The following is a 13,615-nucleotide window of genomic DNA, read 5'->3' on the forward strand; positions in this document are numbered from 1 at the left end:
CATTTAAAAAAAAAGGAAAAAATATATCAAATTTAGATCAAATACAGCTTCAATGCAATCACTACTTTTACCATGTCTGTTTTTTAACAGTAAGGCTGTGTGTAATGGTTAGAACTAGTTGAGTGCTAACAGCGCTTGGTGTTCTCCCTTGGTGAAGAATATTAAAAATATAATTCCATCGATTTTTGCATTTATTTTAAGATGTCTAATTGTTGTCTCTAGTATGAATAAATGTCATGTGAGCTGGTTTTTGTTAAAAAAAAAAAGGGCTTGGTGATCCAGTATAACGCTGCTTTAGTCGAGTGGAGGAACGGAGGGCGAAGAACGATAAAATTTTGGCTCTTTCTCATGAATAGTCATACATGCAACATATCGCCTCTGATTGACTAACAGCACTGCGACACCAGAAGGCAGCTAGACAGACAACAGTTATACCAATAACAGACTTTGCAATGTCATATGTTACTTTACAACATGTGTAATAACCTGCCAACTGCAGTTCAGCCACTGACCTAGTCTTAGAGTTTCTGTAAAACGCAAAATTCACTGGAGATCCTATGCAAACCTATAGTTACACACAGATGTGGGTAGTCCAGGTCCAGAAAGTAAAAACTTTTTAGAGAGTTATGAATTAAATTTCAGGTACCTCATTAAAAAAAAAAAAAAACATTGGGTCATAGAGCAACAACTATAAATGTCCTAAAAATACACGTACCTGTCACAATTGTATTTCCATAGACAAATTCTAACCAATTGTTCCTTATCTCTGAATTTCTGGGCAAAGCATAAAATACTGATGTGTTATTTGCACACACAACATAGGAACGAACTGCCATGCTGTTCCTAAAGCTGTTAGCTTCTGTCTGACGAGGCCTTGAATACTAATTCACGTGTTAAGGTAGACACGGGTGCTTTTCCTGATCAACACGTTTTTATGAACATTGTCTTTTACTAGCTACTGCAGACAATGGAGGTTGAGAAACAGTTTTATGTGCAGCATCATATACAACTCAGAGAGACCTATAGTATTTTACAACGACAAGAAACAGTCGATTTTAGCTGAAGGTAACCTTTAAGATTGTGGGTTCTATACTAAATCACTATTTTTCCAATTTAAATTAGACCTCAAAGCAGTAAAAGTTCTCTCAGATGAAAAAAAAGACTCCATTTTAAAGAAATATTTGACAGAAATATTTTAGAAATTTGGCACTGAATTTATGCAGATGAGCTAGAATTGCTGAACATTTGAAGTTAGTTGAATAAGTTAAAACAGGCACTAAAATGCACTGTTATCAAGCAATATTATCAATAAAGCAATATATTCACTGGGCCATATTAGGCATGGAGTTATTGCCAGGCTAACTGCTAGGTATCACCTTCCACTTCATCTTCAGCTTCCATCTCATATCCTTTACCAATGATGCTCCACTCAGCCAAACTCTCTCACCCGGCGCTCTCATGTTCCTCCCCTCACAGCCCATAATGCCTCTTTATGAGCGCAAAGCCTCCATCGCTCATCAGCCCCTCAGACTCCACGGAGAGCCCTGCTCCATCTCTATTTAATAAAGCAGCGCTGCTGAATTACACAACACGCCCGGCCGGCCCCGGCTCCAAACGTGCCGGTAATGAGCGCGGCAAGCGGAGGAGAGGAGAGCGGAAAGAAAAGAAAGATAATGCAAAATGCAATAAGAGCTCAGGAAAGAAACAGACGCTTAAATAAGTGAAAAGGAGACGCTACTGCTGCTGCGGAGGCACGGAGTTCCATGTGATGACAATAAAATCAGAAACACTCTATATTATTCAAACGCAATTCAGCGCCAACATGACCACAAAGTGCAGGACAAGCAGAAGATCAGCTACGGAAGCTTTAGTACGAGTGTTACGATTTACAGACTCGCTGCCAACGGACATTCTGCTTCATAACCCGAACATAAAGATACATAATCCAAAAATCCACACAAATCAGCATCTAAACAAGAGGCATTACAGTGTTTAATGAGTCAGTGATCTGCAGCAGATCAGCAAAGACATTTAGGACTCTATACATTATTACATAATACCACAGTTAGTTCCAACCCTGCATTGTGATTGGCTGAGAGGCGTTTTATGAGTGACATTATCAGCCGGTAATGCACTGTAACTGTAACCGAAGCTCTACATGTATTACTCCGCCACATACAGGTAACCAAGCAACGATGCAGCGCTTACAAGCCAAACAGCACAACTACAAACTGTCTATAGAAGACTTGTTACTAGATTTGGAGAATTGCTGTAACGACAAGAGTTAGTAAGGTCAAGATGTTGGATTATCACCCCCCTATTAGCACCGTTCATGTTCAACATCTACACCTCTGACTTCAGATATAATTCTGGAACATGTCATCTACAGAAATTTTTAGATGACTCTGCCATTGTGGGATGTATCAGGAACGGACAAGAGGAGGAATACAGAAAGCTGGTGTTTGTTAACATCAGTAAGACGAATGAAATGTTGGTTGACTTCAGGAGATCCAGACCTCCTACATTACCAGTCACCATCAATGGTGAGGATGTGGAGGTTGTTGGCACTTATAAGTACTTGGGCGTTCATCTGGACAAAAATCTGGACTGGAGCCCTAACACCAGTGCAATGTTAAAAAAGGGTCAGAGACGTCTGTACTTTTTAAGGAAACTGAGGGCCTTTGGGGTGTATCCTGAACTCATTTGGACCTTCTATCAGTTGGTTATCGCCAGTGCCATATTCTATGCTACTGTGTGCTGGGGCAATGGCATTAACAACAGGGCAAAAAACAAGCTGGACAAACTGATTAAGAAGGCTGGCTCCATTGTGGGAGTCAAACTGGATACGCTGAATGTGGTGGCTGAAAAACGAACTCTCAATAAGCTGCTTGCCATCATGGACAATGCATCATATCCTCTACACACTACTGTGGTGAAACAGAGAAGCACGTTCAGTGGCAGATTGCTACAGCTACGCTGTACTAAAGAGCGCTATGTGAGATCTTTAAATTCTATAACGAGTCTCCTTATTGTAGGGACACTACTGATCTTCTACTTTCTGAGCTGTGCTGATCTAAACCTACTGCTATGTCATCCTATGTCATTTTATTCTATTATTATTATTGTGTGCTATTATCTAAATCATTCATTTTATTTTACTAGTATTTTACTGTTATTCTTTTGATCTGACCTGTTTTTTTTTATATAGTTTCATTCCCATGTTACTGTTGCCCCTAGTAATAATATTTATTTATTTTCCAACTGCAACGATACATATGCTGCCTCTGAATACACCTAAATCACCCTCATTAGCCATATTTATTTATTTATTATTTTATTTATTTTTTTTCTTTTGTGTGCTAATAGCTCTTTAACTTTTGTTGTTTATATTTTCTTAATGTATGTTTGATCATCTGTGTCGTATGTACAGCACAGTGACACTGCAATTTTCTTTGGGATCATTAAAGTGCTATCTTATCTTATCTTATCTTATCTGTACATTACAATGATATTAAAATGATATCAGAGTCAGCTATAAATGATTTTTAAAATATCCAGCTGTTGGACAATGAAACTGAAACACCTGGTTTTAGACCACAATAATTTATTGTCTCGACGGACAGTTCTGGTGGATCAGGAGAGTTGAGGTGCACATTGAATTCTGCCGTGATTTGGGCAGCTGTGGTTTTATGTTTTTTGGATACAATCCGGGTTAGCACCTGAACATCCCTTTCAAACAGCTTCCTCTTCCGTCCACAGTTAATCCTGTTGAATGTGGTTCGTCCTTCTTGGTGGTATGCTGACATTACCCTGGATACCGTCTTGGTCACAGATGCGCCAGCAAGACGTGCACCAACAATTTGTCCTCTTTTGTACTCTGGTTTGTCACCCATAATGTTGTGTGCATTGCTATATTTTGAGCAAAACTGTGCTCTTACCCTGCTAACTGAACCTTCACACTCTGCTCTTACTGGTGCAATGTGCAATTAATGAAGATTGGCCACCAGGCTGCTCCAATTTAACCATGAAACCTCCCACACTAAAATGACAGCTGTTTCAATTTCATTGTCCAACTCCCCTCATATCTCGGGAGTTGCTGTTTCTGAGGCTGGTAACTCTAAGGAACTTATGTGCAACAGAGGGAACTCTTAGCTTTCCTTTCCTGGGGTGGTCCTGATGAGAGCCAGTTTCATCGTATTTGATAGTCTTTGTGACTACACTTGAAGATACTTTTAGTATCCTCGTTCTTAATTTTTTTAGATTGACTGACCTTTAATTCAAGTAATTAACTCTTGACAGGGCTGTCACTACACTGTCTCTATTATGCAAAAACAATATATCTCTATTTTTGGAATAGATTTATAATATATATAGAGAGAAAAGAGTTTGGGTGAATCACACACTGGTGCTGGCTTTATACACTTCAGTCTCAGTTCTAGGCTGAGTTTATTATGTACTCACCACATTGCATGCATGTATGTTGGCGGGAGTCTGGGGCTGCTAACAGGGGTGCAGTTATAGGACCTCATAATCCTCTCAGCCAATAGGAAGTTGCGGAAAAGACTTGCCACCAACAGGTCCTGCCGGAAAAGCTTCTGGAACAGATCTGAGAGAGAGAGAGAAAAAGAGAGAAAAAGTGTGAGAGAAAAAGACAGTGGATTGACTGATAAAAAAGATGGATGGATGAATGAAACATTGATGAATGGATAAGTTTGTGGGTGGGAAGGCAGATAGATAGAAGATAGGACGCATAGACAAACATACAGACTTGATTGACAAATTCCAGCTTTTGAGTAATTATCTGTACATAATAAACATAATATACAGGGTTCATAAATGTTTTAACCAATACATTTTTTCATGACCTTTCTATGCCTTCAAGGACCATAAGATTTTTAAAACATCAGTGCAGACACTGACAATAAAACCAAACATCAACTAAATCTATAATTAAAACTGATTACAGTAGGTCTAAAGCTTCATTGTGTAGAGCTAAATTACTGAATTAACTCTGAGCTGACGTATTTGTCAGCTCAAAATAGATTTTCTGCATCAATAAACTGAAACACAAAGATTTATAGAGCAAATTTCCATGACTTTTCCAAAACTTTCTGGCTGTTTTTATTTTTCCAAACCTAATCAAGGCCTGGAAATTGCTATTTTAGAATTCCATGACTTTTCCAGGTTTTTTAAGACCGTACGAACCTTTGAGATGGATGGCTAGGTTTGTGGGTGAGAAGGCAGATAGGATGGATGAATGGACAGATAGATGCGCAAAAATAGGTTAGGTAGGTTGACGGACTCATAGACAGACACACAGATAGAGAGACCTGATTGATAGATTGATTGATGGATAGATAGACAGAAAGGTGCAGCATTATCAGTATAATTATGCTAGAAATTCCAGTTTTTTCTTTTTTTTTTATAATTTTATTTCAAATTGTTCCCATTTTCTTCCCAATTCACACGGCCATTTACACGACCCACTCATTAGGACTCCCCTGATCACTAGTGATGCCCCAACACACCAGGCGGGCGTAGATAAGCACATGCCTCCTCTGATACAGAGTACAACGCACACACCACTTCATTTTGAGCTGTTGCTGATGCAGCACTGACGAGTAGCATCACAGCGCGCTCGGAGGGAAGCGCAGCGACTCCAATACATCAGCTCACAGATGCCCTGTGCTGCGGACATCACCCTAGGAGTGATGTGGGGAGAGAGTGCCATCTACCCACCCGGAGGGAGCAGGGCCAATTTTGCTCCCTCTGAGCGCCGGAAGCTTGATGACAAAGCTGCGTGAGCAGGGGTTCGAACCTGCGACCTCCTGCTCATAGTGGCAGCGCTTTAGACCTCTGGTCCACTTGGCACCAGAAATTCCAGCTTTTGAGTAATTTTCTGTACATGATATTAAACCACTTCAGATCTCTCTGTACAGTTCTGAAGCGCTGATGACTGTAGAAACTCTAACATTATTTCAGTCACTCATGAATAATTATGTTAACTTTCATTAAAGTAATAGTGCTGAGGTTGTGTGATCACAGCCCCTAATAAAACCTTATAATTGTAATGTGTGTACGAGTGTGTATACGAGTGCGTGTTGGATTAAACCCAGGGTGTTTTTCATTATGCAGATTTCTCTCTCAGACGCCCGAAGTTTAATTAACAGTGAGTGTCTCTCCTCCCCGCCCCTCCGGAGTGAGAGAAACTTCAAAGCGGGGGATTCAGAGCTGATAATACTTTCTAAGCTTGTAAGTCAGCCGGCCCATTTTTGACTTCGGTAATGAATGAAGCGTTATAATCAAAGAGTTTATGATACCTCTGACGGCTCAGGGGTTGCTGTTCCTCATCACTTCAATTAGCGGCGAATACCGTTTTAAAAGCAACGCTTCTGGAGGACTGCAGTGACGTCTGAATGGATAATTGCCGTAACCAGCATCTGTTACGTAATGTTTGCCTGCAGGCTTTTTAATGTGTTATTAGAAGCAATTCATCTGACATCAAACCCAATATTTACGAAAACAAAAAACGTCATTCATTTTAAAGTGTTAAAGAGCTTTTCTTGTGTTTACAGAGGACTGTGCAAAAGTGTTAGTCCCCTGTAAAAAAATTATTTAACTCCTTATCTGGGAAGTACGGGTTTATTCTGTTTAAACAATAATCAGAAAAAAAAAAAACACAAATATTTTTCATTGTGTCTCACACAACATTGCCAACTATTCTGACAATAAAAAAACTCGATATTATTAAAAAAAAAGCATATTTACTATATATTTTTTTAATACCCCATAGATTTGTTTTTGTATTTCTGTTGTGTCTTTTATTTTACACTAGGGATTCAATGATTAATCAACGCACCAAAGTCAGAGAGCACCTGGCTCTTAAAGGGAATGACAACTGGCACACTGATTGGTTTATTTCTCTTCACACCCAAAACACACCCATGATTAATTAGGAGAATTAGTACATGCCGTTTGCACGCTTCGAGCAGCAAGGCGTATATTTTGCACCTTCATGATACCAATCGATTATAGATATTATAATTATAAGAATTATAGATTGCTAAAATTGGGCCCAAAGTTGTGAATAATGGCACAATAAATAAATAATGCTTTATGAATTAATTATTCACTGCTTATGAATGTATTTAAAGCCCTAATGTACACTCCCGTCAAATAAAATGTTGTTTGTTATGAAGAAGAGGACCATATTACATTCAATACATTGTACACATTCAAACAAGCAACTCCTGATTGGATATTGAACTATATGAGTCTGTTAATAGTGAAGATGTGCTGTGAGGACACAAACCTCTAGGTAGAACATTCCATGCGATAGTGTCTGTGATTGCAGTGAAGATCCAGTTCAGCTCTCCTAACGGTGTCCTCCGGTCATTCAGCCGCCCGGGGATTCTAAACACACACACACACACACACACACACACATCAGTTTACAGAGCTCATATACACACATTACATGGACATAAATACTGAGACACCTGCTCATTTAGTGTTTCTTCTGTTTAATCATCTCTATTGTCCAGAGAAGACTTTGTACAATATTTTAGAACTTGGCTGTGAGGATTTGATTGCATTCAGCACTAAAAGTGTTAATGAGGACAGGATGCTGGATGATCTCATCAACAAGACCAGTATGGAAACAATGCTGCTTTCAGAAATTTGAAACGCTCACTCTCACACACACTCACTCTAACTCAGACTCACTCTCACAAGTGCGCACACACACTGACTCTTACACTCTCATCTTTCACATTCATTCACACACTTGCATGCACGCACACTCTTTCACATTCACTCTCACTCTCGCATGCAGTTTAGCTGTCCATCGTGTCCGATGATGACGCTTGCACCAATGGTAGGGGGAGTGGGGGTTAACGTTTTTGGCATTAGTGCCACTTCATGTGGCTATGAAGGCCGATTCTGGAGCCGCACACTCTGCCACAGTTAGAACAAACGTGCCCTGATGTTGAGTTGATACCAGCTACCCAGTGGTGCCGTTGGACCCGTCTTTCAGTCCTCCTTTGTATAAAGATGTTGTTTATTTGTCACTCACTCACACTCACTCATGCACAAGTATGTAACTACTTTACATTTTACGGTTTAATAAACAATTTGCATGGATTTCTCAATCAAATGGAAAATATAATAAAATATGAAACAATATTTTATTTCTATAAAATATAATACTTATAAAAATATATTGTCATTTAGAGCATTTATTTTTCATGCATTTATATTTTTATGTATCTTGGCATGTTCTCCTCCACCAGTCTTACACACTGCTTGTGAATAACTTTATGCCAGGTAAAACCAATAAAAGTAAAAGCAAAGAAGCAGAACCATACACATAACACTAGACACATAACTTCCCACACACACCTACACCCACACACCCTCACACACACACCCTCACACACACACCCACCCTCACACACACACCCACCCTCACACACACACCCACCCTCACACACACACATTACAGAAGAGTATTATTCATGAGAGGTTTCGAATGGAGAAAGCCCAGCAAACTCAATGAGACTCGCCCCTCCAATCATTTCCATATTTACCCTCATCTCTCGGCTCCTCCACCGGTTTCTGTTTGACTCAGCAAGTCCTACAGCTTCAAAAGGAGGAGAGATTTCACACTCGCACGCTCGCACACTCCCGCACCATGTGTATCTTTACTCCCCACCGCGCCATCAGCATACAGAGCGACTCCGAGCCGTGTGTACAGATTACCATCCCAACCGACTCATGCAGAACTCCACTCAACACACCCTGCAAACTCCAGCACTGTACCACACTGAAACTCTACAGGAAGACCTACAGGAGTCCTGAGGATGAATTTAAATCTACAGTTCTGATACTGGACTTCTGATCAAGTTGGGTGTAGTTTAGCTGTAGTTTGCTTTAGTGCTGTGCGATATGACAATAAATATTGTGGGGATGATAGAAAAGTGTCTATCGTGCTACTTACCTTCTATCTCCCTATCGTTTCTACAGTAATTTCATCAATTATTCATGCAAATGTATACAGTAGGCTACGATGAAATGTATTGGCGTAGTCACTTTGCATAAACTCGGTTTATATAAATGACAATAAAGTAATCTTCGCAAAAACAATGTGCTTCAAAATGTGGTTTGCGACATTCTTTACGTTATTAAACTCACGAGAGCTGAACAATGGAGATGCATTATTCTTTTGAAAAAATGAGCTACTGCATCTACCTCATCTGTTTTCATTTGATACATATATATATATATTCCTGCACTAAAAGGCAGTAATTCTCATTTGTGAAAGTTGGATTTAATGTCACTTTGAAATAAAGTTGGAAAAAATTAAGTAATAATATTATTTTGTCATATTTTTCGAAGAATAACTGAAAACATACTTAAATGTGGTATATCATGATATATTTCATTATCATCATATAAAAAAATTCCATATCGTGATATATGATTTTTTTCCATATGGCCCAGCACTACTTTGCTTCAAAGTCCACATTAAGACTTTGGGATGGTGATCCTGCACCATCTCAAGTCACTAAATTTGTCTCTCGTGTTTGAGGCTGTTCAGGCTGTCGTGTGTGGGTGTGTATTGGGTGTTTGCCGCTCAGCATGCTGGCTAATCTAGCAAGCTGCCTATAGAGCTATCTGCTACTTTCCTCCACACTGTATTTTTCTCCAAATGTCCCTGTACATATGCTAAGATAAGGGCTGTAATCGTTAAAGCACTGTCGTACGCAACTAATTTGGAATCAGTCACACATTAATAATATTTTTACTCGATGACTGGCTGAATAACTGAAAAGCTCCAACATAGAAATCCCCCGGTGTGCAGTGTCCAGATGTAATGTTCAGACTTCCTGCTTCAACCCATATAGTGAGCTTTGGGGCAGGTGAAACACAAAGCACATGGAGCAGATAGGATTCTCTGACTCGCTATGGCGGTATTCCATTTTGCAGCTCTGTCACTTGTCAGTATATTGCAGCTACATATTTTGCCCTCTCATAGGAAATAACACAAGTCGTCTACAAGTGTGAATGCAAGTTAATGCTGCCTTTTTTTGAACTAGGATACCTACAATCCCAACCAATCCCAAATTCAGAATCCAATCTGTAAAAACTGCCATACTAACTGAATTAAACAAGATAACAACTTACCATACAAACATGTGGCATCACTTAAACTGAGTAAGTTTAACCAACTCAAAAACACAGTAGTTTTGTCATGTAAGATCTTAAGTTTTTGCCATATTTTAAGTTATTGTAAACTGATTAATCCGAGTCATACTGACTGCAGTGGGCTGAGTTATTTTAATTAAATATAGTGACCTTTAAATTGTGCCTTAGATTTTGTAGTGCAACCCTGAATTAGTAAATCTCACACCTCTCCTTTTGGCTCATGACACCATCTATTTGCAGACTTTAGTCACCATAGCAGTGCATCTCAAAAAATGTAATATATTAAAAAATTTAACTTTATTAATTTAACTTTATTTTCAGTAATTCAGTTCAAATTTGAAACTTAGAATATTATATAGATGTCTTAAAGCTTGAGTGAGCGTTTATTTCTTTTACTGTTGCTGATGATTATGGTTTACAGACAATGAAACCCAAAAATCAGTTTGGTACTTTTGGCAGTGTGGGCAGTGTGCCAGGTCCTGCTGGAAAATGAAATCTGCAAAAAAGTTGCAAGCAGAGGGAAGCATGAAGTTCTGTAAGATTTTGTGGGAAAGCACTGCACTGACTTTGGACTTGATTTAACACAGTGGATCAACACCAGCAGATGACACGTCTCTCCAAACCATCCCTGATCATCAGTAAATTTTACATTTCATTTGAAAATGAAGGAATCAGATTCTGGAGGAAGAGTGGAGAGGAACACAGTCCAAGCTGCTTGAGGTGTGAATGGTTTGGAGAGACACATCATCTGCTGGTGTAGATCCACTGTGTTTTATCAAGTCCAAATTCAGTGCAGTGTTTTCCCACAAAATCTTATGCTTCATGCTTCCTGCTGCTGACACCTTTTATGGAGATGCAGATTTTATTTTCCAGCAGGACTTGGCACACTGCCCACACTGCAGAAAGTACCAATTGGTCTTATATAATATTCTAATTTTTGAGACTTTCACTGAGACTTTTTTTGGGCTTTCACTGGCTGTAAGCTATAATTACTGAAATAAAGTTACTTTTCAATGAAATTAAAATGTTTTGAGTTGCACTAGTATACAGTGCCCTCCATAATTATTGGCACCCCTGGTTAAGATGTGTTCTTTAGCTTCTCATAAATTGAGTTTTGTTCAAAATAATATAGGACCAAAAAAAGGGGGAAAAAAAAGTAAAGTCCAACCTTTAACTCAAGTAAATTTTGAGGGGGAAATAAAATCCCTGACTAAGAAATAATTATTCTTCATAAAATCACCTGTTCCACAATTATTGGCACCCCTAACAATTCTTAGGAAATAAATTTAATAAAAGTATTTCTGTCACTTCTACAGTAGTTTACGAAGTTGATCAGAGTATGTAGGAACATTTAATTAGTAATTCACAACTTCCTGTTTCCCTGGGGTATAAATATAACGTGACACAGACGCCATTTATCTTCAACATGGGAAAGACAAAGGAACATACCATTCAAGTGAGGCAGATGTGTGTTGACCTTCACAAGTCAGGCAATGGCTACAAGAAAATCGCTACTCGCCTACACCTGTCCATATCTACTGTCAGAGGAATTATTAAGAAGTTTAAAACAACTGGAACAGTGGTAAACAAGCCTGGACGAGGACGCAAGTTTATTTTGCCACCACGCACAGTGAGGAGGATGATAAGAGAAATAAAAAGTTCTCCAAAGCTCACTGTTACAGAATTGCAACAAATGGTAGCTTCTTGGAGTCACAAAGTCTCCAAAACAACCATCAGGCGCTATCTACATGCCAACAAGCTGTTTGGGAGGCATGCACGGAAGAAACCATTTCTCACTCACAATCATAAACGCAAACGTTTGGAGTTTGCTAAGCGGTACTGGGACTTCAACTGGGACCGTGTGCTTTGGTCAGATGAAACAAAGATAGAGCTTTTTGGCAACAAATGCTCTAAGTGGGTCTGGCGTAACGCAAGAGCTGAGTATGCAGAAAAGCACCTCATGCCCACTGTGAAATACGGCGGGGGATCAGTGATGCTGTGGGCCTGTTTCTCTTCTAAAGGCCCTGGGAACCTTGTTAGGGTGCATGGCATCATGAATGCTCTAAAATACCAGGACATTTTAAAACAAAATCTGGTGGCTTCTGCCCGAAAGCTGAAGATGGGTCGTCACTGGGTCTTTCAGCAAGATAATGACCCTAAACATGTGGCCAAATCTACACAGAAATGGTTCACCGCACACAGAATCAAGCTCCTCCCATGGCCATCTCAGTCCCCAGACCTCAACCCCATTGAAAACCTGTGGGGTGAGCTGAAGAGGAGAGTGCAGAGGAGAGGACCCAGGTCGTTGGATGATTTAGAGAGAATGTGCAAAGAGGAATGTTCAAAGATCCCTCTTTCTGTATTCTCCCATCTTGTGAAACATTACAGGAGAAGATTAGGTGCTGTTTTGTTGGCAAAAGGGGGTTGTACAAAGTATTAACATCAGGGGTGCTAATAATTGTGGCACACATGATTTGATGTTAAATAATTATATCTTAATGTGGGATTTTTTTCCTACTGAATAAATTCACTTGAGTTAAAGGTTGTATTTTACTCTTTTTTTCCATCGTGGTCCTATATTATTTTGAACAAAACTCAATTTATGAGAAGCTAAAGAACACATCTTAACCAGGGGTGCCAATAATTATGGAGGGCACTGTATGTGTAATCACCCCATAGATTCTAGCTCCCTCTGTGTTAATTTACAAAATTACTAATTTATTTTAAGTATCTAAGTTCACTTAACTCATCAGGATATATATAGTAGTTGCAAAAGTATCAGTTTTATACAGTCAATTAATACTTCTTATTTGTTTTAATAAATCAGTTGCACACAGTACTATCCATCTTATGGTGTTCAGATGCACATATAATACAGTATATTGTGTTTCTATCAAATGGAATTGTACCTATGTTATATTATCTGATTGTTTTACATTCATTGATTTATCTTTTTCCATGTACATCAGAGTGTTTTTATTAATAAGAATATCTGTTAAAAGACTTGTCGGGTTAAATTTCATAAATTATAAATTATGAAGGAATAATCCCGTCTCAAAGATCTATTAATGTTTGGATAAAAAGAGAAGACAGAGATCTGATTAAACGCTGCTTAAAAGATCCTGACGAGGCCTTTGTGGGCCTGTAATAAGCATACTCGATTGACTCTCTGAAAGCGGATATAAACTGACAGAAATCTGTTGCTTATTGATATTAGAGGAAATTAAAAGGATGAACAGAGGCTGGATTTTGGGATCAGCTGATTGGCAGACTGGGGTTTTTGGCACGGATCCAGGCGAGGAGCAATCGGACGGTCCTGCGTGATGAAATGCTGTTGCTTAGCAACAGGGGCATCCCTAAGACGGCTGATGAATTTAAAAGGGCATTCCTGCTGTCCCATCAGCACTGC

The 13,615-nt window shown here is 39.1% G+C and overlaps 1 protein-coding gene across 10 annotated transcripts in view; it reads right to left on the reverse strand.

The window, feature by feature from the left end:
* rptor (regulatory associated protein of MTOR, complex 1) overlaps positions 1-13,615 on the reverse strand; it is a 207,349-nt gene that overhangs the window by 83,325 nt on the left and 110,409 nt on the right. For all 10 annotated transcript variants that reach the window (XM_049479593.1, XM_049479592.1, XM_049479589.1 and 7 more), the window contains exons 9-10: positions 7,313-7,413; positions 4,462-4,606 (exon numbers count right to left, since the gene is read on the reverse strand). In XM_049479593.1, coding sequence (XP_049335550.1) covers positions 4,462-4,606; positions 7,313-7,413 — 246 coding nt within the window. The remainder of the gene's footprint in view (positions 1-4,461; positions 4,607-7,312; positions 7,414-13,615) is intronic.

Source organism: Astyanax mexicanus, chromosome 5, assembly GCF_023375975.1.
Source record: "Astyanax mexicanus isolate ESR-SI-001 chromosome 5, AstMex3_surface, whole genome shotgun sequence".
NCBI classification, from domain to species: domain Eukaryota; kingdom Metazoa; phylum Chordata; class Actinopteri; order Characiformes; family Acestrorhamphidae; genus Astyanax; species Astyanax mexicanus.